The 25,386-nt window shown below is 35.9% G+C and overlaps 8 protein-coding genes across 15 annotated transcripts in view; 4 read left to right on the forward strand and 4 right to left on the reverse strand.

The window, feature by feature from the left end:
* The first annotated feature begins 4 nt into the window (after window positions 1-4).
* On the forward strand, window positions 5-8,916 carry LOC109604014 (uncharacterized). Of its 4 annotated transcripts, none has more exons than XM_049962058.1 (8): window positions 5-329; window positions 2,438-2,619; window positions 2,678-3,062; window positions 3,119-3,332; window positions 3,505-6,405; window positions 7,593-7,743; window positions 8,289-8,527; window positions 8,586-8,916. In XM_049962058.1, the coding sequence occupies exons 1-8, from the start codon at window positions 308-310 to the stop codon at window positions 8,848-8,850; spliced, it is 4,359 nt and encodes a 1,452-aa protein (XP_049818015.1). In that variant the 5' UTR covers window positions 5-307; the 3' UTR covers window positions 8,851-8,916. The 4 variants fall into 4 exon arrangements, with proteins under 4 accessions (XP_049818015.1, XP_049818013.1, XP_049818016.1 ...); XM_049962056.1 differs by lacking the exon at window positions 5-329 and adding an exon at window positions 997-1,194; XM_049962059.1 differs by lacking the exon at window positions 5-329 and adding an exon at window positions 1,602-1,685.
* LOC109604027 (oxidoreductase-like domain-containing protein 1) lies at window positions 177-924 on the reverse strand. The gene is made up of 2 exons (XM_020020556.2): window positions 784-924; window positions 177-724 (listed from the first exon to the last, which is right to left on the reverse strand). Exons 1-2 carry the CDS (start codon window positions 803-805, stop codon window positions 420-422), a joined length of 327 nt encoding a protein of 108 aa, XP_019876115.1. The 5' UTR covers window positions 806-924; the 3' UTR covers window positions 177-419.
* Window positions 8,917-9,911: 995 nt separating the features above from the next.
* Window positions 9,912-14,377, forward strand: LOC109603165 (succinate dehydrogenase [ubiquinone] flavoprotein subunit, mitochondrial). The gene is made up of 7 exons (XM_020019634.2): window positions 9,912-10,071; window positions 10,167-10,425; window positions 10,485-10,779; window positions 10,837-10,963; window positions 12,817-13,034; window positions 13,096-13,579; window positions 13,636-14,377. The coding sequence occupies exons 1-7, from the start codon at window positions 10,009-10,011 to the stop codon at window positions 14,170-14,172; spliced, it is 1,983 nt and encodes a 660-aa protein (XP_019875193.2). The 5' UTR covers window positions 9,912-10,008; the 3' UTR covers window positions 14,173-14,377.
* A 357-nt stretch (window positions 14,378-14,734) lies between these two features.
* On the forward strand, window positions 14,735-17,707 carry LOC109603591 (enoyl-CoA hydratase domain-containing protein 3, mitochondrial). The gene is made up of 5 exons (XM_020020081.2): window positions 14,735-14,819; window positions 14,871-14,968; window positions 15,019-15,154; window positions 17,068-17,258; window positions 17,311-17,707. Exons 1-5 carry the CDS (start codon window positions 14,790-14,792, stop codon window positions 17,687-17,689), a joined length of 834 nt encoding a protein of 277 aa, XP_019875640.2. The 5' UTR covers window positions 14,735-14,789; the 3' UTR covers window positions 17,690-17,707.
* Window positions 17,708-17,757: 50 nt separating this feature from the next.
* Window positions 17,758-18,980, reverse strand: LOC109603545 (28 kDa heat- and acid-stable phosphoprotein). The gene is made up of 4 exons (XM_020020043.2): window positions 18,837-18,980; window positions 18,469-18,677; window positions 18,137-18,419; window positions 17,758-18,087 (listed from the first exon to the last, which is right to left on the reverse strand). The coding sequence occupies exons 1-4, from the start codon at window positions 18,844-18,846 to the stop codon at window positions 18,026-18,028; spliced, it is 564 nt and encodes a 187-aa protein (XP_019875602.1). The 5' UTR covers window positions 18,847-18,980; the 3' UTR covers window positions 17,758-18,025.
* Window positions 18,981-19,473: 493 nt separating this feature from the next.
* On the reverse strand, window positions 19,474-20,141 carry LOC109603686 (uncharacterized). The gene is made up of 4 exons (XM_020020178.2): window positions 20,015-20,141; window positions 19,842-19,949; window positions 19,669-19,795; window positions 19,474-19,615 (listed from the first exon to the last, which is right to left on the reverse strand). The coding sequence occupies exons 1-4, from the start codon at window positions 20,070-20,072 to the stop codon at window positions 19,540-19,542; spliced, it is 369 nt and encodes a 122-aa protein (XP_019875737.1). The 5' UTR covers window positions 20,073-20,141; the 3' UTR covers window positions 19,474-19,539.
* A 110-nt stretch (window positions 20,142-20,251) lies between these two features.
* Window positions 20,252-23,807, forward strand: LOC109603678 (leucine-rich repeat and guanylate kinase domain-containing protein-like). Its single transcript, XM_049961813.1, has 14 exons — window positions 20,252-20,389; window positions 20,443-20,657; window positions 20,708-21,006; window positions 21,062-21,840; window positions 21,890-22,064; window positions 22,116-22,307; window positions 22,356-22,412; window positions 22,470-22,520; window positions 22,570-22,636; window positions 22,696-22,717; window positions 22,771-22,881; window positions 22,936-23,081; window positions 23,414-23,574; window positions 23,630-23,807. The coding sequence occupies exons 1-14, from the start codon at window positions 20,281-20,283 to the stop codon at window positions 23,736-23,738; spliced, it is 2,493 nt and encodes an 830-aa protein (XP_049817770.1). The 5' UTR covers window positions 20,252-20,280; the 3' UTR covers window positions 23,739-23,807.
* The window catches only part of LOC109604148 (ankyrin repeat and fibronectin type-III domain-containing protein 1), a 51,105-nt gene continuing 49,521 nt past the window's right edge, over window positions 23,803-25,386 (reverse strand). For 4 of the 5 annotated variants that reach the window (XM_049961807.1, XM_049961811.1, XM_049961809.1 and 1 more), the window contains one exon: window positions 23,803-25,347. In XM_049961807.1, the coding sequence (XP_049817764.1) occupies window positions 24,902-25,347 (446 nt within the window). In that variant the 3' untranslated portion in view covers window positions 23,803-24,901. The remainder of the gene's footprint in view (window positions 25,348-25,386) is intronic. The other variant, XM_049961810.1, reaches the window with a different exon arrangement.

Below are 25,386 nucleotides of genomic sequence, written 5' to 3' on the forward strand. Positions count from 1 at the left end.
GTTCTTTAAACAAGATTTATATAATGGAACGAACTACATTGTAATTATAAGTTCTGTAATTTTTCTCCTAAAGGGTAAAAGAAACAAGTGCAATATTTTATTTAGAGAGTATTTTCATTTGAACTTTTTGACTAGAATTTTATAATAAAATTTATTCAAAGATTATTAAGACAGAATTGTTGGTAATATTTTATTCCTGTCATGTTCATTTTGTATAATAAATGAGTTGACAATTTCAAATGTCAATAATACAGATGTCAACAAGTATGTGTTTATAAATACTCCTCTCATCCATTCAATCTTGGTAATGTCAAGAACTGTTTCTCCAGGTAAAAACCATTAACATATATCCTATTAATGCCACATTTGTACTGTAAAGTATTGTTTATATTCCCCAATTATTTCTACATATTTCATCGTCATTTCTTTCTCATTCTCAGCTCGTGTAACAAGAATGCCTTTAAATTGCCGTCCGTGATCTTCTCGTTGATTTCCTTTATGGCCTGTTCTCCCCCATCCTTGTAATACTCAATTAGTTCCTCTGCATAGTCTAGCCAAACGCAATTAGGGCACCCGGACATGCAACAAGTCGTAGGCGGTTCAGGTGGAGAGTTTTTGTTCTTACGTTTGATCTCTTCTTCTTTAACAATAGGTCTGTTTTTATCCTGCTCTTTTGGTCGTTCACCTTTGCACATCAAACGAATTATGCCACGGCGTGTTTTTGCTGTAACATTAATCGATTAATCATAGTTGAACTATGTGAAAGTTGCCCCGTAGGTTTACCCTTGCGTAATATGGATAACATTTAATTAAGGAAAGCCTGCAGGAATTAGCAAATACTACCAACGACATGGATGTCAAAGTCCGCCGCATTTCACCTACCGACCATTCGAACTACATATTCAAGAGACAAATTTTCTGCCGCCTGTTAACCGTTTGAAGTGGTCCAGATGTTGAATCGCATCTGCCTCACGTCTCCCCGCGACAGAGCGACAACAAAAAAAAATCACTCAAGTGCTTTCCTTGCGTTCCCGAAATAAATCGGCTTTGAAGACTGGTTTCTTCAGATTCGTGTCGGTGGTAGGTGCAAATGCACGCGCAACTTTCAACAAACAATGTTCAAAGCACTGTTGCCTTGGAAACACAGGCACAACAAAACAAAGGTTATGGCCGCTGAAACACCAATGGAACAGGGTACGTTTGAATATTGCACCATTTTAATCCGTGCGAAAATTACGGGAAGAGTTTTTACGTGTGTGAGTTTATTCCTGCTGTGTTGCGTCAGTGTTGCTTCCTGCCGGAGGCCGGATTCGTGATGGTGTCTTGCATATGGTACACCCACAGGTTTCGCGGTGTTTCCGATGTGTTTTGGGGCACGCGATAAAATTAGACGGGCTATTAATAATGCCCGTTTCCCGTGTCTTGTCGCGCGCCCCGGAAACCGGCGCGTTACACAAATAAAACCGTCCGAGAAAGAGATCTTGATACATCGATAATGCCGATGGATACGGACTAGAACCAGTTCTACTGAATTGGATTCGTCCCACTAATTTCTTAAAAGATCAATGTAAACATTAGTTTTTATTTATATAAAATATGCGCGCAGATTTTAGTGTTTTGCGCGACGAGCGCTCGTGATGGTTATCCTATTAATTGGTCAAACAAATATATTAGTATGTCTAGAGGTAAATATCAATATATTGTTTAAACAAATTAATTCTTATGTAAACTGACCTTGTAAATCTTTTAAGTGGTCAGTGAATATTAATGCACTTGCTGATCCGCGTAACGCGCTTCATTCTTATTACTATAATTGTTATTTATGCTCAGGATACTTAGTGATTTTATTGCTCTGGTGTATTATTCGATCGGGGAAATTGGTACGTTTTATTATTTGTTGTTAAATTAACGTAAAATTTACCCCAAATCCATTTTTTGTCTTGCATGCTAATTTTCTGTAGGTGTGATGTCATTTGAAGATTATACATTGCTCATATGCGGCTAACAAGTGGGTGTTTATTGTTTTCAACTATGTTGATATTTCTCAGATTTTGCAAGTAAATTGTTTTAATCTAACAAACACGGTTTTTTTCAAATGATTTTTATCTATAATTCATTTATCTAATTAATTATTAATAATTGTTTTAAAATATTAAGTGGTAATTATTAATTAAAGCACTTAATATTAATTATCATTATATTGCAAACAAAATTAAAGTGTGATTGAAAAATGATCAGAATAATTATAGTTACATGTAATACATGGTTTAGTTATTATATGTAGTCTATTACAGTTGTTGACACACTTTGTAAATATTATACACAAATATATTCTAATTCAGTAAACAAATCTTATCACTTTTTTGAAGGTATATGTTCCTTTATTCATTGTTAAAACAGCACATTATAGCTTACAATAATTTTGCAAATATTTCAGAGGTAATAAGCCAACAAGAATGCCTGGTGCCATGCCAGACGTGCGGCCGCACATTCCTCCCGGTTCCGTTGCGGAAACACGAGCGTGTCTGCCAGAAGAACGCGACTCGTAAACGTAAACCCTTTAATTCGTTACGTCAGCGCATCGAGGGCACCGATCTAGCTGTCTTCCACATGAATCAAGTAACTTTTTATATAATTTCTTAATCGGTTCAATTGTTAATTTATACGTTTAATTGAGGTGCTTAAGCCGTCGTTGTGTCAGCCACCGCCGCCTGAACGGCCAGAACCGAAATCCAAGCCGAGCCGTTGGAAGGAGAAGCACCAGGAGCTGGTGAATGCGATCAGAGCGGCGAGGGGAGCGCCAGTCGACACTCCGACCAAGAAGACTTCGTCGATGCTCGGCGTGGGGAATGAACGATGTCCGTCGTGTGACCGGCAGTTTGGGCCAAAAGCGTTTGATCGGCATGTCGAGTGGTGCAAGGAGCATAAAGCGAGGCTGCAAAGAACGCCAGTCAGCAATCAGTTGGCGAAGGAGCGGCTTGAGGCGCGCACCAAATACAGAGTACCACCGCTCAGCAAATCCAAACGGACAGTCAGGGAGAAGTACAGCAATGTTACACCGGGTAAACATCAAACTGAACAATTTGTTACATAATAACTGTTGAAGTCGTTTAATTAGATAAAGAAGTGTTGGCCTCGCCGACGAATGTTAAGAGTTACTCGACGACCAACTTGCAGCGGACCCAAAGCTTGAGAAAACCAAATTCGATCACCAACATCAGGAAGAAACCCGAGCCGAAGCTCAAGCTTGAATTGTCATCCATCACTTCCGATAAAAACTCCCCGTATACGGCGTCGCCCACCCCGAAAATTATGTCGGAGTCGGTGAGAAGGTTGGTATAGTCACACCACGAGGTTGTAGGGAGAAAGGAATGTGTCAGGGACAGGAATGTTAACAGTTTGACGGATCATGCTTTTGTGTTCCGTTCTCCCCGCAATTTCTCGGTGGATTCAGTAAATTACCTCATGATTCCTAACCTCCCCTGTCGTTTCCTTTGTCCCTAGAACCCCCCGCCAAAAGAAATACAACTTTTATACACCCAAAATTAATTCGGAAGACGTGAACAACGAAATTCTCGATATAACGGTATCGCAATTGTGTTTGGGTGGGTCGAACAAAAAAATGGTAACATGGAAAGACTCGTTTCCGAACGCATTTAAACCAAAGAATAATATAATTCAGTATAGACAGAGAAGGACGCTCAGTCCTTTAAAAACTTTACCGGTAATAGAAGACGTAAAATTTTTTAATGAAAAACAGTCACCTAAGAAAATTTATTCCGAAAAGCAACCGGATGCAAAAGATAACTTTCAAAAGCAACAACCCGTTATTAAAATGCAATCGGATAAACAGGATGTAAAAATGTTTTCTCATAAGTTACTACCCGAAATGAAAATTGTCGCGGAAAAACATCCAGTTAAGAAAAAGATTTCAACTAAGCATCCAAAAAAAATTGAAGCCAGCAATTTACAATTGGATTTGGGGGATGATAAAACCAAGAAATTGGATCAGAGAGCGAAAATTTTAGTCGGGAGGTACAAGCAAAGGAATGCGGTCAACAAAATCGAAGTCGACGATTTACTTGAACCAATAGCGGATAAAAGTCCGTTTAAAAATGATCAAGAAAAAATTGAGTCGATAGTTTTTAAAATGCAAAATCATAAAAATAAAACCGAACTGAACCGTCAAGAGAATATTGAGGAAGTTAAACCGACATTTCCAGAAAAAAATCAAAATAAAATTATTACGTTTGCAGAAAGTAGTGCGTTAACTAACAAACAAGATACATTAGATACAATAACGACAGTAAATCCGAAAATATCCGACGCAACATTTGTGGAAACGCAATTTCCAAAACCAATCAAGATCGATGTTATAGAAAACAAGGTGATAAAAAGAAACGCTGACCGGATAGCGCGTTTGCATAAAATCCTGGACGAGAAAACAAAACATGAGTTTCACAAGAGACGATCGAAAATAGCTAGATTCGTGCAGGAAATTCCGCCAGCTCCGGTCGCCTCCCCAGACACTCCGCGATTCCTCAACACGTCCGAGTCCTCCGGTCAAGTATCTCGCGTAGACATCACCATTTCGGGTGATTTGAAAGTGAAACCCCAGTCGTCCGCTTCATTTTGCGGCTCGTTGTCTCCTAGGACGCTCATGAACGAGGCGGCCGAGGTACCCATAACCGCTTTCAAAGGAGGCGGACCATCGGACTACGATACGATGACGAGGCAGGATAAGAAATTGTATGGTAAGCTACTAAAAATGTGCGACAAGTCGAAATATGAAGAGAACACGCAGTCAGATATCACCATAACCGATTACAGCGACAACTCATGCGACAGCTTGTTGCAAACATTCGCCAAGATGAAAATGGACGCGGAGGCGAAAATGGGACCGAAAATTCCAGAGGAGGGGGAGGAGGAGGAGGAGGAGGAGGAAGAAGATGAAGATGCCGATAAAGACAAAAATTTTGAGTTAAACAGTGTCGCCCGTATAGACTCTGATATGGACAGTCAGCGGCACAACTCGCTCTCAAACTGGTTTAAATCTCTAACGAATCTTGAGGACGATTTCGAGGAGATACACGATATGAAATCGCCGCACGTCGACGACAAAACAGAAACGAGACAAGATAGCGGGAGACCACGATTAATACGTTTTAGATCACAATCTAGTCCGATATGGAGTTCCATAACGTTAATCAGATGGAACTCCGACTCCGATTTGTTTCGAAAGAACACTTCGCATTCAAGGTTGTCGACCCAATCGGATTATGACATGCACACACGCAGTTCCTCCACCCTCAAAGCCAACGACACGAAGAGCTTGGTGTCGCTGTTCCAAAACGAAGAAACATTCGAGACGGAAAGTTTGCAATCTTGCAACAGTTCCAAAGACATAGCGAACGACACTAACTCATGCATTAGCAAATCGCACAGTTCCGTCACGACCATACAGCACAGTAAATCGCTACCTGTTTATCTAAACACCGAAGTTTACAAGAAATCGGAGTGTTCCACCACCGAACAGTCCCGGGTCAGTTCCGACAAATTAAAACTGGTGTCGTCCGAAGAGCCGATGATGCGGAACCTAAGCAGTACTATGGACGAGGTGGAGGAAGTGGAGGAGCTGGATGAAGAGGAAGTTTATGTAGATGAGGAGGAGGCGTATATTGACGAAGAAGAGATTGAGGTGGTAGAAACGGAAACTGATTTTGGGAAACCGTTCGAGGAATGTGAGGAGGAATACATGGTGCCGAAGAAGCGGCGGAAGCTCAATCCGAATGATGAAAGCTTTAAAGATATTTTTGCGTCCTTGAAACATTTAGCGGAGAAAGAAATGGATATAAAGAAAGCTGTAGAAGTGGTTGAGGACCTTCAGCCATCTGTGGCAATGAGTAACGAAGGTGTGACCTGTTATATGGTTGAAGAATTTGGTGATGGACCAACAATAGAGGCCAGAAGAGAAGTCGAAAGGTTAGCGAACAAATCGCCTATTCGAGAACCGTGGAACATTCGCAGCACAAGTGCTCCACTTCCAAGGGTTAAACACACAATACCCGGTATTCCGGCGTATGATGCCACCGATTTATGTAATGACTCGTCCTCAAATGCCTCGACGATATCGCCCCGTCTCCTTGAAACACTCGCCGAGGTTCTCGACAAGAACCTGGAAGTGGATGCTAACCAACAGACTGTCGTTATAACCGTTGCTCAATGTCGCAAACTTGTCGAAATGGACAAGAAGAAGCTACTTTCTGTGGTGGAAAAACAATACGGAGAGAAAAAGGAGGCGGAAAAATTATTATCGGGTAGATCTACGAAGGAAGAAAGCAAGAAAGACGTTGTTAACAATGATATAAGCGCGTGTTTCAAGGATTATAAAACAGATGAGAAGAGGTAACAGGTTAAAGTCAATGTGTTAGTTTCAATTATTAAGTGTTTAAATTTGTACTCCCCGACAACACTTCACCTTGTACACAAAACCGACCACTCAATTAGTCAGAAATCGAGCGACTGAAAGGCACACACACTCATTTAAGACAGTCAATCGAATTTCGCATATTAATCGACCGAATGTCCCCCAAAAACGGTATCAATGTTAACAATCGTGCGGCGCGTTTTAAACGCGCGAGCCACCACCATATATGGAAGTCGGTCGCGTAGGCTAATCCACAATAAAAACTTGCACTCGTACCCTTGACTCGTGGCGATTTTAGACGCGGCCAGTAAAAAAATAATACACGTATGTTGCCGGCATTGCTGCCCGCTTTTTCAGTCTAGTCCCGTTGGCGGCGTAACTATGACCGAAATCCTGTGAGTGTCTGCGTTGGTCTCATCCTGTATTGTCACATCTCTTGTTGTTGCGTTATGAAAGGTGGTTGTTTGTGTTCTAGCACCGCATCATCCGAGGCTTACGACCCGTTCGAATCGGCCCAACGCCAATTCCTGGAACTGCTCGAGGGCGACGAACCGATGCGCCCTTTCAAACCGACTCTGGAACCGATCCAGCATAAACGGCCCAAGGCCCGTTCCGCGGACAATAGTAAACGTACGTCGGTCATCGAACCGCCGTGCAGCTTCCAGGACTCGCTTGAGTCCGTAAACGATGACTTCGAATTACTAGAGAACCTGATGAATCAGGACGACTTACAGGGTTTTTTTTCACACGGCAAAAACAACAACGAGGACAGTATGTCGTTAGGCGACTTCTTGAACGGTAGGAAGTATAGCGATGACATGTCTTCCATTGATCCTAGTTTGATCAACGAGAACGACAACCTGTCCATTCCCGATCACCTCAAGGTCGACGATCTATCACCCACCAACACCAATGACACGGACATCACCATACGCAACGAGGACACCGTCAATAACCTAAACAACAACAAATCAAAACACACAACACCGTCAAAAACGTTAAAGACCGTAAAACCGGTGATTAAAAGATCCGTTTCGCTGATCAATCGTAACGAGTCCCAGCGCGAAAAGATTAAAGTGTCGAGCGCTGGCGGCATTAAATCGGGCTTGTCGTGCGGGCAACGGTTGTCGCCCAATGCGAAAATAAATAGTAAATCTAATTGCAGTGTGTATATGAGCGGTGGTGATGGTAAGAAAAAAGGTTTGCCCACCCTCAAGAAAACTACGTTCGAAGCTTCGCCGAAACCATCGCTGAAAACTAAGGCGGACGTCGATCACTACTTTAATGAGAAGGCGCGAATGAATTCTGAGAAAGAGGTAAATACATAGTACTACAAGAGAAAATATCGAAAATACTTTTCAAGTGACCCTAAGGTAGATTATCTATGTGTCTAGTCGAATACAACCTAAAGTTATGTTTTAAATTGTTGTAACACTCCAAAAATTTAAAATTTTCAAGTTATCAGAAAAAAGGGTTAATGTTGTACTGGAGTTTCAAAAGAAATTTAATTTTAATAAAATGGAAGTTGGAAATTCATGTATAAAAATTGATAAAAAAAACAATAAGATTTTCTAATTTATTCAGTTATTTCTTTTTTTTTTTTTTTTTTTGAAATCCTGCGATAACAATGTGATAACTTCAGCTTTTATTCAATAAAAGATATATAAAAAATGTATCTGTACCGAAAAACGCAAAGAAATTTAAAGTTAAAATCCGTTAAAAAATGGCCAAGTTACTTACGATGTGACCTAAAAACAGGTTTTGGGGATGTTACAATAAATCTATAACTTATCATGGGTCACCAGAAAGGTAAAAAAATCACTGTAGCCTTGTGAAATTAGTGAACAAATATTGTATATAGGCAGCAAAAATGGAGGAGCAATTGACTGCGGGCAACTTATTTTCGGTGGACGACGAGATGTTCGAGGAATTCATGAAGTACGAGGCGGAGTACAGGAGAGAGAAGGAACAGCAGAAGAACAATACCAAGAAAGTGAAACCAAAGGTGGTGGACAACTTTGGAATATTAACGGGCAGTGAGGATGAGCAAACTTTCCCTCAAATCAACAACAACGTGCCCAACGATTCAGCGTACGGGAGGTAACAGTTTTAATCTGATTAAATATTATCAGTGGAAAAAAAATATTGTTTGTGATAGTTTACAGAGGAAGACTCCGAAGCAGGGCAACAAGACGCCGAAACTGTCACCATTGGAGCAGCACCGCGCAGACAGTTGCAGCTCGAGCGGCTCGGAGCAGAGTGCGAATTCACCGGCACCTCTTCCGGCGGTTAATGGGAGGATGTCGACGGAACCGTCGCCAGTACAACGCCTCTCCAAGTTTTGTCACGAGTGCGGCAACAGGTATCCGGTGACGACGGCCAAATTCTGCGTCGAGTGTGGCGTCAAGAGGCTCGTGCTGTGAAGAAGAGCTACTGTGCACAATTTTTTCAACCACTTGTCCGCGTTTACATTTTATTTATACAGTTTTTTGTGAAATCTGCTCTTTACGACAAAACACACACATTTTACTGCATAATGTATTAAACAAATTAACTAATGTAAGATATGTACTTAAAAAGTATTTTATTAACAGGATTTTTTGTTGTAAGGTCTAGTGCAATTTTTACGCCCGAAACCAAAGCGCATTTTGTGTTATTTTATTTGTTTTTTTTGTATTTCGTACTTATTTTATACATTGGAATTTTAATATATAAAAACTGGGGAATGTCTGGTACCTTTTCTTATTGAATATTGTATTTAATTTATTGCATTTAGTTGTTACCATTCCAGGATTTTTACTTAGTAAAGTTTTTAGAAACGTTTTAACGACATTGCTGATTAACAAGACTGAACCATGTTTTTAGTTTGTTATTAACTTTTTAATTAAACAATATATAAATTAAATAAAGAGTTTTATTATACCTCTTTAATGATTATTTTATTAAATATATATTTTATTTTTATTCGGACAAAAACTGAACAGAAGAATAAAAATTTTAGTTGTTACCAAGGAAAACATAATATTGTATTATATAACATATATAATGATATAACTACAATGAAGTAGACACAATTTAACTGTTTATTTGACCTGCAAGGCGCAAGGTGAAGGCAATTCACAAAAATTGATATAAATTCCTAGAAAACACGAGATGCTTACGTCTGCGCTTTAAATTCTTAGTAAGAACTTTTTTGTTGTGTAACTACTGCAACTCCAATAACCCAGTGCCCGTGAATCAACCAATTTATTAAAGACATTGACCCTGACCACATAATAAAATGAACAATTACCGTTGCACATGTTAACCGCTAATTACGCTAAAAATTTTTTCCATAGACGAACGAACGTGTTTATTCACTGACTTCAAAAAAAGGCGATAATGTTTTCGCAACAGTTTAATCAGCCAATTAATCGTCGCGACTTTGGACTGGAGGATTCCCGCGCGTCGCAATTCAAAATCGATGTCATGTGGTCTGTCTGGTATGCCGCACGGCGCCCTTCCACAACTAATGACAGACTGAACGTTTGGTTGACACAAAAACAACCCGGATACGTTACGCCACTTCAAAATCTGACAGCATGAGTGCCATCCTTAAACTCAACTCGGCGCTCACCAGACACATATTGAAAAATGTCGCACAGGTAAATTAAATCACCTTCGCATGTGTTAACCTAAAAAAAAAATATCTGTTACATAACGACATTTTGCACGCTCAATTGCATAATTGGCTTTTTAGACTAGCGTGAACCCGGCGGCCTCCCGTACCCTGCACGTCCAGGTGGACAGGAAGAACGCGAAGGTGTCGGATAATGTGTCAAAAGTGTACCCCATTGTCGATCACACGTACGACGCCGTGGTCGTCGGTGCTGGAGGCGCGGGACTGCGCGCCGCTTTCGGCCTTGTCGCCGAGGGCTTTAAGACTGCCGTCATCACCAAACTGTTTCCTACCAGATCTCATACCGTCGCTGCCCAGGGAGGCATCAATGCTGCACTTGGTATGGCAATGACAACTTCATTGTTACCTTCCTTATGTTGCATTTGTATTGTATTTTAGGTAACATGGAGGATGACCAGTGGCAGTGGCACATGTACGACACTGTCAAAGGTTCTGATTGGTTAGGTGATCAAGATGCTATTCATTATATGACTAGAGAGGCCCCAAAAGCTGTTATTGAACTAGAAAATTATGGTATGCCCTTTTCTAGAACTCCTGAGGGTAAAATCTATCAGAGAGCTTTTGGTGGACAGTCTTTAAAGTTTGGCAAAGGAGGACAGGCGCATAGATGTTGTTGTGTGGCCGACAGAACTGGACATAGTCTTTTACACACTCTTTATGGACAATCTTTAAGGTTTTCATAAGTTAATATATATAAATCTGTTGGAGACTGACTAAAAAATGTTTGCAGATATGACTGTAATTATTTTGTGGAATATTTTGCGTTGGATTTAATTATGGAGGGTGGTGAATGTAAAGGTGTTATTGCTCTTTGTCTAGAGGATGGAACTTTGCACAGATTCAAGGCTAAAAATACTGTAAGTGTTGCTTATTTTGTTACGAAACAATTGTGCATAAAAACAAGAACATTATTAGTGATAAAGTTCTATTTGTTTATTTTTTCAACATGATTCTTAGAATGCTTAAATTTTTCTGTGAATAGGATTTTAGTATGTTGATAAAGTGAGATATTTGGAACATATGTTTCATAACAACTGATAAATACGCAAATTGTTTTTTATTCGCGTGCCTAATTAAATGCTCAATTATAATCACTAAGCAGATTGTTAAAAATATTCATTATGGACTAAAAATTTTACATTTCGCCGTTTCCTTATCTTGCTCTGGGTATACTTTAAAATTTATCATTTTAATCATCATTTTAACATAGCTATTTTTATTTATAATAAAAAATACATCATTTATATTATATATAATTAAATATTAATCAGATATTTTAAAATTAGACTGATTAATGCATTTACATAGTATTTTATATATTAAATTAGTTATAAATATATTTTAAAATTAATTAATTTACACTGATTTAAATCATAATATATAATAATAATTAAAATTAAGTAATTAACAGAGATTTTAGAATTATAGACCAGGGGTGGCCAAGCTGCTTGATAGTCCGAGCCATTTTTCAAAATTTGAAATGTTTCGCGAGACGCAATTAAATACGTATTTAAAAGGTATGCAAAAAAAGTATTAAAAAATTTGTTTATAGAAATTATATTTATTGAAAACATATAAATAAAAGTACAAAATATGTGTATTGAATTTAAATATTAAAAATTAAACACGTTTATTTTACTTCTCTTGATAATTCTGGAATGAAAAGTGAACTCGGGTACATTTATCTAGAGCCACAAATAACCCTTCAAAGAGCCGCAGTTTATTAGTACGACTTACCGAATCTTGAAAGATTAAATTCTACTCCATTCGTTTCGATCAGATGAAAAATAATTGAATTATGTTTAATGAAAATTTACGTTCATACATTTTTAAGGATATTTTGTCGTTTTTGTATTTTATTACGGTTTTCCAAAAAATATTTCGAATATTCTAACGTTAATCATTAGTTTATTCAAATTACAAACATTGGAAATTTAAAAATGTTACGAATCCTTTTAAAGAGCTTCGCCATTTATGTTTTTTGGCCTTCGAAATTCTTTGTTTTTAATTAAACTACTTTTTTAATATTGGTATTGAATAATCAAATTAATTGAAAGGGGTTAAGGCTTTCTTGACCATTGTTTGAGTGGCTATGTAGATAATTGGATAATAATGAATATTTAAAAATAGTAAATATTAGAAATTTGAGATTTGACTTGTCGGTTTTCATACAACTGAATTGTATATTTACAACCTATGTAATTTGGAATAATCTTTTCTCTTTTCAAAATGCATTAATTATTTTCTATTGAAATTTTTTAATGTTAAATGTCATTAAAAATATATTTTTCATCGTTCTAATATTTATTTCAAATATATTCAATACTGGAAGACTTTTATATCAATTTCTTAACAACACTCAAATCTATCCGAAAATTTGACACTTTACAGCAAAATCCATCATTAAAATGATATGAATGGATAAGGATAAGGATGCATAAAATACCACACTACTCATTTACACAATCAACACAATAGAAATATCCGTGAAATTTAATGAAAAATGGCAGGCCGGTCTTGTTCTCATCTAAAGCATACAACTGTGACTATTACTTTACGTATTTAGTTATAGATCTCAGATCTCGGTAATTTATCATATATAGCGTAAATTGGGAAAAGGTGTATTTATAACTTTCTTTTCAATAAATGGATCTTGGCATTATATTTACCATGATGTGGTATATGGATTATGTAATAAAGATATTTATAGGTTTTGGCGACTGGTGGCTACGGCAGAGCGTACTTCTCGTGTACCTCGGCCCATACTTGCACCGGTGATGGTACCGCGATGGTGGCAAGGGCGGGCCTGCCCTGCCAAGATTTAGAGTTTGTGCAATTCCACCCTACCGGCATTTATGGTGCCGGCTGTCTTATCACCGAGGGCTGTCGTGGCGAAGGAGGCTACCTCATCAATTCCCAGGGCGAACGGTAATCCAAAATACATCTTTCGTTACCCATGCATTATTGTTTATAATGTAACTTGTTGTAGTTTCATGGAGAGATACGCACCGGTGGCGAAAGACTTGGCTTCGAGAGACGTCGTGTCAAGGAGTATGACTATCGAAATACGGGAGGGTCGCGGTTGCGGTCCCGAAAAAGACCACGTGTACCTGCAGTTGCACCATTTGCCGGCCGAACAGCTGCACCAACGTCTGCCTGGAATCTCGGAAACGGCGATGATCTTTGCTGGCGTGGACGTTACTCGTGAACCCATTCCCGTCTTGCCGACCGTCCACTACAACATGGGCGGCGTTCCAACCAATTATAAAGGACAAGTGCTTACGACTGAAAACGACAAGGACAAGGTGGTGAAGGGATTGTACGCTTGCGGCGAGGCCGCTTCCTCCTCCGTGCACGGAGCCAACAGGTTGGGCGCTAACTCTCTGCTCGATTTGGTTGTGTTTGGTAGAGCATGCGCTCTTACTATTGCTGAGGAGAACAAGCCAGGCGAGAAGATCGGCGATATCTCGCCGGTATGAGATGTATTTTCTTACTTTTGGTATCTTTTAATAATAATTTGTTATTACAGAATGCAGGAGAGGCGACTGTCGCCAACTTGGACTGGTGCCGCTATGCCAAAGGTCAAATTTCAACTGCAGATTTACGTCTCAAAATGCAAAAGACGATGCAAACGCACGCTGCTGTGTTCCGTACCGAGGAAACGCTCAAAGAAGGAGTCAATCTGATGAGCGGCTTGTACAAGGACTTGGAGAACGTTAAAGTCTCGGATAGTGGCATGATCTGGAACTCCGATTTGGTAGAGACCTTGGAATTGCAGAACTTGATGATCAACGCGTGCATGACTATCGTAGGCGCCGAGAACAGAAAGGAGTCGAGAGGGGCGCACGCCAGGGAGGATTACAAGGTCAGGATCGACGAGTACGACTACAGCAAGCCAATCGAAGGACAACAGAAGAAACCCATGAACGAACATTGGAGAAAACATACTTTGACAACGATCGAACCGGATACTGGCAAAGTCAATATCAGATATAGGGCGGTTATCGACGAGACGTTGGACTCGAAGGAATGCACCACCGTGCCTCCGGCTATCCGGTCTTATTAAGCGAACGAGGTTGTTTACATGGTTACCAGGATTTTTTACGCGAATTGTTCGGCCGTCTTTAGGCGAGGTGGTAAATGAAAGTATTTTTTTCATCTGTAGAATAGAATGTAACTTATTCGTCATGTATTTCAAGTTGAGTATTTTTTTTTTAGTTTTAAAATGTTATTTTCGGAACTGATGGTTTTGAATAAAATTATTTACTGTATTATGGTGTTTCATTTAGTTACAAAAATGAAGATTTCTTATAAAATTTGAAAATTGTAAAAATAAACATTCCTATTACTTTAAAAAATATAAAAACGACATATCTTATAGAATTTGATAAAATATAGGTATAGATTTGAAAATGAATCAAGAGTTACGATTTTTACACAATTTTAAGTTTGTAAAACTAAAAATTTCCTTTGAAATTGAAAATTATAAAAAATAAAATTTAATTATCTTATAAGATTGAATGAATGAATATAATGATGAATATATATTTCTTATAAGACTACCTTGAAAAATTCTCAAAAATTTATAACATTGAAAAATTATGTGCAGTGTGTGGTAAGCTAAAGGTCAAAGATCTGTTTTGACAGTATAAATAAGTAACTACTAATCTTTAGTAGATAAAAATGAACAGGAATATATTAAAGTTGCCTCAGGTTATTAATAATAAATAGTAAATTATGGTCTGTAATTATTTATATTTTTAGGCACTTTTCACAGTGAAAAGATTTAATTCTTCAGTTTTAACTAAAGTACAAATAAACGATGGTGTCAAAGAAATCACAATGTGTCATCAAAAAACAAGGTAAGTAGATAATATATTCAATAGTTATATTAATAATTCTCTTCCTTTAGAAATTCTCTATCGCTATCCATGATGCAAAACCTCCTGGAAAACATTTCCTCAGAAAATGATAATAAAATGCTTAGAGCGATAATTATTACTGCAGAAGGACCAATTTTCTCTGCTGGTCACAATTTGAAAGAACTGGTAAGTGACTTACAGATGTCACTGAAAAATAAAGCATACCATACACTTTTCTGATCCGTATTTAAAAAGAAAGATTTACAGCCAAAATATAGGTGTCTCACATTTCATTAGAATACTTCGAGTGTGTTGAACACGAAAAACATCTATTTTTTTTTGTATTTAGACAATATACATTGGACATCAATAGGAAGGTTACGCATCTATTTGTTCAAATTAAAAATAGTTGTCAATTTTTTAATATTTTCGTTATTTAAATTAATTTTTTCAATAACAAATAATTTTAAAACCCCAAGTTTTACATTTTTTAATCTAATAGTTTAATTAATTACAAACATTAGTTGGAAAGAAAATAATTAATATACATATTTGGTAAATTTCTACAGTACGAAAAGAGTTTGGCCCATCTGAATCCTGAAAGAGACATCATATACAATAGAGACAGTAAGTCTCCCACTATGGAGCAGACTTCTACTGTCTCTGTCATGCTTGATGTCTCTCTCTAAATTTAGACGGGTCTAACACTTTTCCTACTGTATAATATTCATTCATTTGAATTGTGTACATTAATAAACAGTGACGAAATATTCTCTATAATTTGAAAAACATTGAATAGATACATAAAAATTTTCTTTAGACCTGAACCTGAAATTGTAATGTTAATGAATTTTGTAAATGTTTGTGTGAGGCATTCCAGAAAGTTTTTCATTTTTTTGTGAAATTTTTGTCCCAATTACGTCCAAAATATTAACATATTGCATATATTAACATATACCGTGATAATCAGGAATTATCGGGCCCCGATTTGTAAATTGTGTATTCAATTTACTTTTTATAGTTTTGTATTGTAACATATTAAGGAGTTGCCTTGCTGATAGTTATCTGAAAAAAAGTGGTCGTAAAAATAATAAAAACTGAAGCTTTCAAAACTGGCTACGCTTAACCTTAGCTATTGAAAAGAAAAATAAAACAAAAAATATAGTTAAAAATCAGTTGATAATTGGTTGTGTTATCCATGCGACTAGTATGAAGAGAGTCGTTTTGAGAAAAACATGAGATAGTTATCTCTGTTCTGGATCTCCTCTATATATTCAGTGGTCTTCATCTTTTCCAATTTCAAGTCTCTTACGCGATTGATTTAGGTATTCGATATATTATATTCTAAAACCTATACATTAGCAAGGGACTGAGAGATGATAGTCTAGGTAGAACAAAAATGAAACTAAAATGATTGTATTTTTAAAGTTATACACTTCACTAAATTAATTTTGTTAATTCTAAGCCAAAAATGTTTAATTTTAGTTTTCAAATTTAAATTAAAGTACGTTTTCTTCTCAGCTTTGATAGTGAAACAACTAAATGAAGTGATCCATTAAGACTTAGATATAGACTAAGATAAGATATCAATGATGGGTTTAGCAAATTCTGGTAGACTATTGCTGATTTTCTATACAAGAGAAATTGAATGTTAGAAACCTTAAAAATTCAAGTTAAAGCTCCTTACACAGTTCAAATAGATTTAACAGTAAATTTAAATACTAGTCATTACTACCTAATCATCAATTAAAACTGTGAATATTCGAATTAATTGAAATCCTATTTGAATGACAAAAATGATTCATAAATAAAATATATACAAAATGTACAGAATTTGAAATTTTATTTACGAGTAATGATGGACGTGCAAATTAATCATCTTTCTAACGAAATATAATTTATCTCGATCTGGATTGTCGTTCACTCTGAATCTTAATGTAAGTAAAACAAAGATGTTTAATTACTAGTACTATAGTACAAATACACTCTTATCAAGTTGAATGGCTCAAATGCACAAAAATAGACACGTCTTTCGTGATCGATACACCCAAATTATCCTAAAAAATGTAAGATATATTCTGTATATATATTGATTTTAGTCTGAAGAATCAGGAAAATTGCAACAATTAAAAGTTTTCCATCTGGCGTCGCAACTGATGTATAGCATTATTGATTCTCCTTTACCAATTATTGCTAAAATTGACGGTTTAGCTGCTGCAGCTGGTTGCCAACTTGTCGCACAATGTGATATAGCAATTTGCACTGATAGAAGTACGTTTTCAACTCCAGGGTAATGTAATAGTTTAAAACATCGAATAAAACATAAAATGTAAAATTTTTAGGGCCAACTTTGGAATTTTTTGCTCAACTCCTGGTGTCGCACTAGCCAGAAATGTTCAAAAGAAAACTGCCCTAAAAATGCTTTTAACGGGCTCAACAATAAACAGTGTTGAAGCTAAATCTTCAGGTTTGGTGACGACTGTTTGCAAGCCTGAGGATTTGGATGAAGAAGTTTGCAACATTACAAACGCGATAAAAGCTAAAAGTAGATCTGTTGTTGAATTGGGCAAAAAATTTTTTTATGATCAGATCAATTTTGATATTAAAAAGGCATACGAGATTGGCGGCATAAAAATGGTACAAAACTTACAAATGTTGGACGGAAAGGAAGGTATTAAGAGTTTTATTGAAAAACGAAAACCTCAATGGACTCACAATTAAATAAACATTAATTGTAAACAGTTGTTTTATTTTTTAACATGGGTAATAATTCAAGGGAAACAAAAAACTTGTCTAAAAATCATTAAATTTATTAGTCATCACAGAATACAAATACAATAAATTGCTCGCATCTGAATTTCGCTCATTTAAAACAAACATCATTTGAACAGGTCTGTTATATAAATTCGTAAAATTTATGAAAATCGAAAAAATGCAATATAACGAAATTCAATAATAGATAATTAAAATTTATGCAATAAGAGTTATTTGTTATTCAGTAAATATTGCATTCCTTAGTAAATAAAAAAAAATGTCCATTTATTTAGAATTCAAGTATTACTTTTTACCCAATGCCTTTTGGGTCTGGGCAGTTTTTTGTTTGGCTGCATCTTCTCTCACTGCAAAAGAAACAATTTAATGACTATCCATATTACATTAATCACTCACATTTCTGTTCCATCTCCCTTTGCTTTCTGGCTTCTTCCCTTTGTTGTCTAATAATGGCTAACCTAGCTAAATCAGCCCTTGCTTGTTCTGTTTTACCCTCAGCATGGAGTTTCTGATAGTGAGCCTGTGCCCTCTGTTTCTCGATCTCCTCTCTTTCCCTTCTGCTAAGTTGTGGCTTTGCCTCTAAATCACTGGTATTCAAGGCAGTTATCTTCTTTGTCTTCTTCTGCACTCTGTTAGGGTTCTCAATTTCAATTAAATTGGACACACCCTTTGCTTTGGACTGAAACAATTCATAAGTGATATTGTTAATACAAACAGAGGTATATTACTTCTTCTTCACTGCTTTCTTCTTCTGAGTCACTGCCAGACTCCTCACTGATTTTCTTATCCCCCTTAGCTTCCTCCTCGGAATCGCTGCTTGATTCACCGCCGTGCTGTTGTCTCCATTTCTTTTTCTGTTCATCTCTGCGACGCTCCTCTTCAAGCTCTTCAGGGTTGGTGAAACGGCGGTTTCTCCCTTTATGATTGGTGAACTTTCCTAGAAAAATTAACCCATTTTGTAATAAAATCTTTATAAGAAAATGGTTTTTGAAGTTTTTTAAGGACAAAAAACTGTCAATTGAAAATCCAACTACATTGAAACAAGAAGCATGGACTTAACCACAATTGGATTTTGTAATTGCATGTTTATTCTTACCTCTGGGCATTTTTGTGTAGTGGTCTTTAATTTACGAAGAGTGAAGATTTTTCTTAACAAATTAACGTTTGACGGAGTCGCAATTAAAAAAAACGTCGATTTGACAGTCAAATTTTTCCGTGTTAAAAATCTGACTGTCGAATTTATTTGAAACAGCGGGAAATTTAAATTCCATTACTAAATTTGACTTGAGAATTAATTTATTGCTAATATCAAGTTAAATAAATTTGATCAGATAAGAATAACTTAATTTTATTATTAAATATCTAATTTTTAAGAATAATTATGGTAGCAGCTACCTTTACAATGTAGTGTAAAATGGGTTGTATACCAATTTTGGTCGTTGAAAAGATTAATTGCTTACCACAATAAAATTCGTGTTATTAATGGAATATTAGAATTGCGGTTAAATTTACTTAATTACTCAATTACCATCTTTACAGTGTAGTGTTAACTGGGTTGTATACCAATTATATTGTTAGATTGTTTATTATGTTATTTTATATTATAAATATATAAATATTTATTTGAGACAACTGGCGCATCAAGATAATATTTCAGATTATTCAAACAAAATATTTACATAAGAAATTTCTATAATTATTTAGTTACAATGATTGAAATTAATTAAACAACATTTTTAAATGAAATCATTTTTATTTATTGTCTACAAGTAGGGGACTTCATTAAAAAATATAACAAATCACATATAGCCAAATAGTCCCCAAGCACTTATCGGGGAGGTAGAACGATTTACTTGATTTTTCCCGATGAAATTCCTGCAATAATTAAATTTTTATTTCATTTTCATTATTTAATTATTAAAACCCACTTCTGCTCCCCGTTAACTTTATTGTCATAGTTCCTCTTCAAATTATGCACAGAATACTTATTGTACATCCCCCATACGCTGTTCATATACTTCTCGTTGTACTTCTCAGGACTCGCATCTGCAACAGCTTCAAAACCAAACATCGAACATCTTATTATATCGTAGCACCTTACATTTTATCATTTCCTCATTCTTGCGTACTTTTCTAGCAGCAAACGCTCCTTGTGGCACGGCTGACATGATCGGAACACTTGGATGTGCAATCAGTTGTAAATACGAGACTACAAATCAAGTCTTTGTTTTGACGCAAATATGTTTTTTTTTTTTTAATTTCCGAATAACTTACGTAAACAAATAATGGCCAGTCTTGGTTGTTTGGACGGATTTATGACAGGAACAATCATGCAGCTAATCTTACGGACAGGGTAAAGAAATGTTTATCACAGTGCGACTTAGTAACGATAGTAACATTGAACAGACTGTCACGTATTGTTATACAACGCGGTTTAGCAGGTCAATGGTTATCAAAAAGAGTATAAAAATATTATTATTCTGACGAAAGTTTATATTTTTTACATTTGATAAGAAGAAGAAGACTTTTGATTAATATAAATGATGGATAAATTTTCATTGGAAAGTTTAACACCTCGCATCGTCCAGAGCGATGGCTGTGGCATTAAAGAAATGGATGAGGATTATTTCCACTGCTCTTTGATTGCAAGTAATAGTCATATCTTTTTCAAAAAACAACAAAAAGTAAATTTTGAATTTAAGACGAGTGGAAAGTTCACATTGAAGACAAATGTGAATGGGCCGATTGGAAGAATCACTACTGCAGGATAGGGAAGTTTGCCAAACTTACCCTTACCGATTATGAAGAAGAAGGAGTTTTAAGTGACAGGATTGTTGCTTGTTGCCTTTCATACCCCGATTATTCTCCTGAGTTTAGACAATTTGCTTTGAGCAAATGTGACCTTTCTAATTTACAGGTTTTACTCCTTATGTTAATTTTCTTGTAATTTGATTGTAATCTTGACAGATTCTCGTGGATATAGATATTATAAAGTATCATCATTATTTGCAATATTTAGATATCTCCAATAACAAAATAGAGGATTTATCACCATTGAGCCAGTTGCCGTTTTTGATGTACTTGGACGCTTCCCACAATCATATAACAAAGTTATTGAACTTCAAGCCGCCCTTTAATTTAACCTACGCCAATTTTTCCTTCAATAATATTACTATAATACCTGATTTGTCCCAATTTTGGTCGTTGAAAATATTAATTGTTAACCACAATAAAATTCGTGTCATTAACGGAGTATCAGAGCTGAGGTTAAATTTATTTAATTACTCAATTATTTATGTCTTTTAAACCACTTCGTTTTAGATATCTGAGAATACTAGACTTATCCTTTAACAAAATTTCTAGAATCAGCAATGTAGAAAATATGAGACTAAGCGAGTTACACCTCCAACACAACGAAATAAATAGTTTCGAAACATTAGACAACTGGAATTTGAAAACGTTGAAGTTCATCCGCGTAATAAACGTTGCACGCAACAGATTAACAACTTTAGAATTCATCGCCCGTGTCGAGAACATAGAAGTACTGAACGCGTCCAATAACAAAATTGAACGACTGCTTGAACTCTCCCATTTAGACAATCTTAGATATCTCGTTAAACTAAACCTGGATGGCAATCCAATCGCGCGCAGTAAACATTACTTCAGCCTCTGCGTACATTACCTCCCACGCTTGCATATTTTGGACGGAGAAGAGCTGACGGCCCAGGCAAAGGAGGCGGCTACAACTACAATGAATAGAGAACTGCATGTTAGTATTAAAAGAGCGAATCTGTTGATACTCCAGAACCTGAACCTGACCGATATTATGCCTTTGTCTCAACCCGGCGACACCTTCATAAGATCTATTTTGGTTTTGGTCGGTCTACCAGGCTCTGGTATCAAGAAATTGATCAGAGAGATGTGCAAAAAGTGTAGACATTTGGTGAAGGGCGTGTGCTACACTACCAGGAAAAGATGCAAGGACGATGAGGAGGGCTTTGATTATTACTTTATCAGTAACGAGGAGTTCACGGAAAAGTTAAGCAGGGGCGAGTTCTTGACTGTTGCCAAAATGCCTGGCGGTCGATATTACGGAACTCGTACGTTTTTTTACCATTAATTATTGAGATTATGTTAAGTTTTTTGCAGCTAGAAGCGAATTGACCAAAGGCGCGGATAAAGTTTTGCTGTTTTATATGAGTTTTGAAGCTGCTTTGATGTTAAAAGTTAGAGGTTATAGCCCAAAAATAATATTTTGCATGCCTAAATCAGAAGATACTCATCTGGCGTGGCTGAAACAGAAATACTACTATTACTATGACGAGTAACTAATATACAAATACTTTAATGGAAATTTCTGACATTATATTTCAAGGACTGATCAAGACGTTCATATAATTTACAGTCCGGAATCTGTGGAAGAGGCGTTGCGCAATTATAAGGAAATGGAACGTGTGAATTGTGCTAAAGAAATTTATGGATTTCTTCAGGATATAATCAACGAAGTCGCTAAGGATGATGATGGATCATGCGGAGCTGATTGGGATTCTAATGATTTTTTCGATTGGTAAAATTTGATTTTGTGGATATTTCTTCCAGTAACAATGAGTTGCAGGTGTCCAAGTTTCAAAGTTATATCTTCATCAAGGTTTAATTTGGGAAAAACTACCAGGTAAACTATATAATTATGAGAAGAAATAGTAGTAAGTACATATTTGGTGTGTTTTAGCATGTTTGTTCTTGATAATCTAAGCAGCAGTAACTTTAGATTAATTTCGAGGTATGTTGCAAATTAAAAAATTAAACTGACTGCATTAGTTATATTCCAGTTCTACAGAAAACTTGAACAGATCTCATACAGTAACAATTCAAGAAAATACTCCTGAACCAAGAGCAGTAATAACATTATTTTGTTAATTTATATAAATTTAACTAATTGCTTGTATTAATTTTAGGAAAGATCTGCTTCTAAAACTGGTACAAATATTCTTTTATTTTACAGTCTTCATTTCCATAAATCATTTTCTCAGGTGTTACTTCTTCTAGTCGAGCTCATTTGCAAAGTGCAAGCGTATACGTTGATGCGAGAAAGAGCGTTCTACTGAGTGTTCTCAGTGACTACTTCTATGTTTCGTTTGAAGGTTTATTGAAAATTTTCATAATTAATTAGTTATATATGTATATTTTTTTTCAAGGTAATAAACCGATAAAGGACAATATCACGATGAAAATGTGTCATGCATTAAAAACAAAAGCAATGCTGTTCTTTAATAATGTGCTGAAGGAACGACAAAGACTTTTAGACTTTCACTGTTCTCACGTCGGCATTTTTCAAGAGATGGTACTGTTTCTAGTGATGAGCAAAATTGTACTGTACTCGAGTACATTTTGTATTGAATAATTTTCTGTTTAATTTTTGATTGTTTCTTACATTGTATATAGTCACTTTTATCATATATATTAGGGGATTTACAAAAAAGTAAGTCCATTTAAGTACTTTTAGGAATTGAATGATATCCAGTACGAAATATAGGATATTTCAAATATGGTTCGTATGATTTGATATACCCGAGTACAGTATATATAATGTTTAAGAATCGAGTAGAACTCTAGTTTGATTAGTAAACATTTTTCACAGATTATAATATATTATAAAGTATACTTTATATACAGGTTTTTTCCGATGATATACCAAATGCAATAAAGACTTTGACTAACTTTCTGAAGAGAGTGATTGAGTACCATCCTCGCCAAGTTTTAAGTTTTGATAATGATCAAACACATGAAAATTTTATTAAAGCTAGATTTCAAAACGTGGGTAGAGAAATTGAACAGTAATTATTTATATACATATATTTGTAAAAAATCCTATTATTCTCTTTGTTTTAGCCATTTGTCAACTGACGAGAAGCAAACATACAAGAAGGAGACTATTCTTTACAAAGGGAATCATTCACAAAAATGTTTGATGAAACAAGATTTGTTAAACAATCAGTAATATTATTGTATATTTATATAGAATTTATTGTATATTTGGCGAAAGGTTAAATAAATAACTAGGAACTTGTTAACATGTTTATTAGAGTATTTTACAATCTATCACACAATTCTTAACGTTTTTTGTCCATTTCAAGACTCCAGTGCATACAACAAATATACAATGCAGCGAAAAAATACTCTTCATATCAAATATAAAAGTCGACTTGAATATTTGTTACAAATACTTGTGTCGATACGTTATTTACATATTTTTTTATTGCACTGTATAATATATACTTTCTATACACATATATATACATATATATTCAATAAAAATTATATACACATATAAAATTTGCTAACACAATACATTTGTACTAAAATAATAATTTGCGTAAATAAAAATTCCCGTTTATATGAACACATAAAATTCTATGATATGGTTTTCTAAGACATTTTGGGGCCAGTTTTGTTTATAAGCCATAATTATTTAATACGCTATTTCACCAGGGAATCTCACAACAACCCACGATAATTTATATTTCCATGTCGAGCGATGTTGTAAGTTCCATTTGTATTTAAATATATTTGTTCATCTAACATTTATAATAAATAGACATTTTATATTTGGTATTATAATTATGTTTTAAAAGTTTTGGTGTTCGATTCATCTTAAGTCTAACAACAAAATGAGCAAAACCGGACGATAAACAGCTTTAGGTACTGCTATGGACGACAAAGATCTACAGGGGAATCTAGAGAGCTTTTTTGATTTTAAAGTTTTTTTGAAAACAGCAACGCTATCTATAAAACACGTACACCACAACGACTTGAATGCCCCTGTAAAAACGCGAACGATTTCTGACGCATTTCCACGTAATTGACTTTCGTTGCTATCGAACATTACCATCAGAAATCATCCGGCAGAAAACAACATATGAATGGTCCTGATTTTCCTTGTTTTAAATTAATTAAATCACAGTATTAAATATTGTAAACAACCTTTAGAATCCCAGTAGGACAGTAAAAGTCATCTAAAGGAATTGCCACACTATTTACACACACACAACTAACATAATTAGGCAAAAATTCATTAGGATATTCATAAGACGAAACGATCAAATACTAGCACCATTTCCATTTGACTAAGAATTCATTAATTTAAATCAGTTCTTCGCGCCCTCATATGATCGCGCTGTGTTTGCTGCTGTGCTCCAGAGCCGCCAGCACATCCTGCTTCTGTCTAACGTATAACCTCCCTTTCTTCCACGGATTTTGCAACTGTAACGGTTTAAAATCATCTCTCAGACAACGCTCTCTTGCCCCAATCACAGCGACCAGACAAAAATTCTTCAATTTATCCGCCGAGTAGATCGGCCCATCTTTTTGCTTCAATACCACCGCCATGTTCAGCTGCTTCACCACCAAATCGACCACTTCTCTTGCAGTGGTCCTGGGTGTAACGTGAAGTTTTAAACTTGTCCCGCTTGCCAATCCCGTCTCATAGGCCGCGTATACTTGTATGATCCCGCTCGGTTGTTCTTTTGATGTCCCTTGCGGCACCTTGAACATACCTTCTTCCGGATGTTCCTTCTTGATCACGTCTGAAGGTTTCAAGTACGTGGATCCTGGAACAACAACAAGAAATGTTAATATCTAAAATGTTG

Source organism: Aethina tumida, chromosome 1, assembly GCF_024364675.1.
Source record: "Aethina tumida isolate Nest 87 chromosome 1, icAetTumi1.1, whole genome shotgun sequence".
Lineage (NCBI taxonomy): Eukaryota > Metazoa > Arthropoda > Insecta > Coleoptera > Nitidulidae > Aethina > Aethina tumida.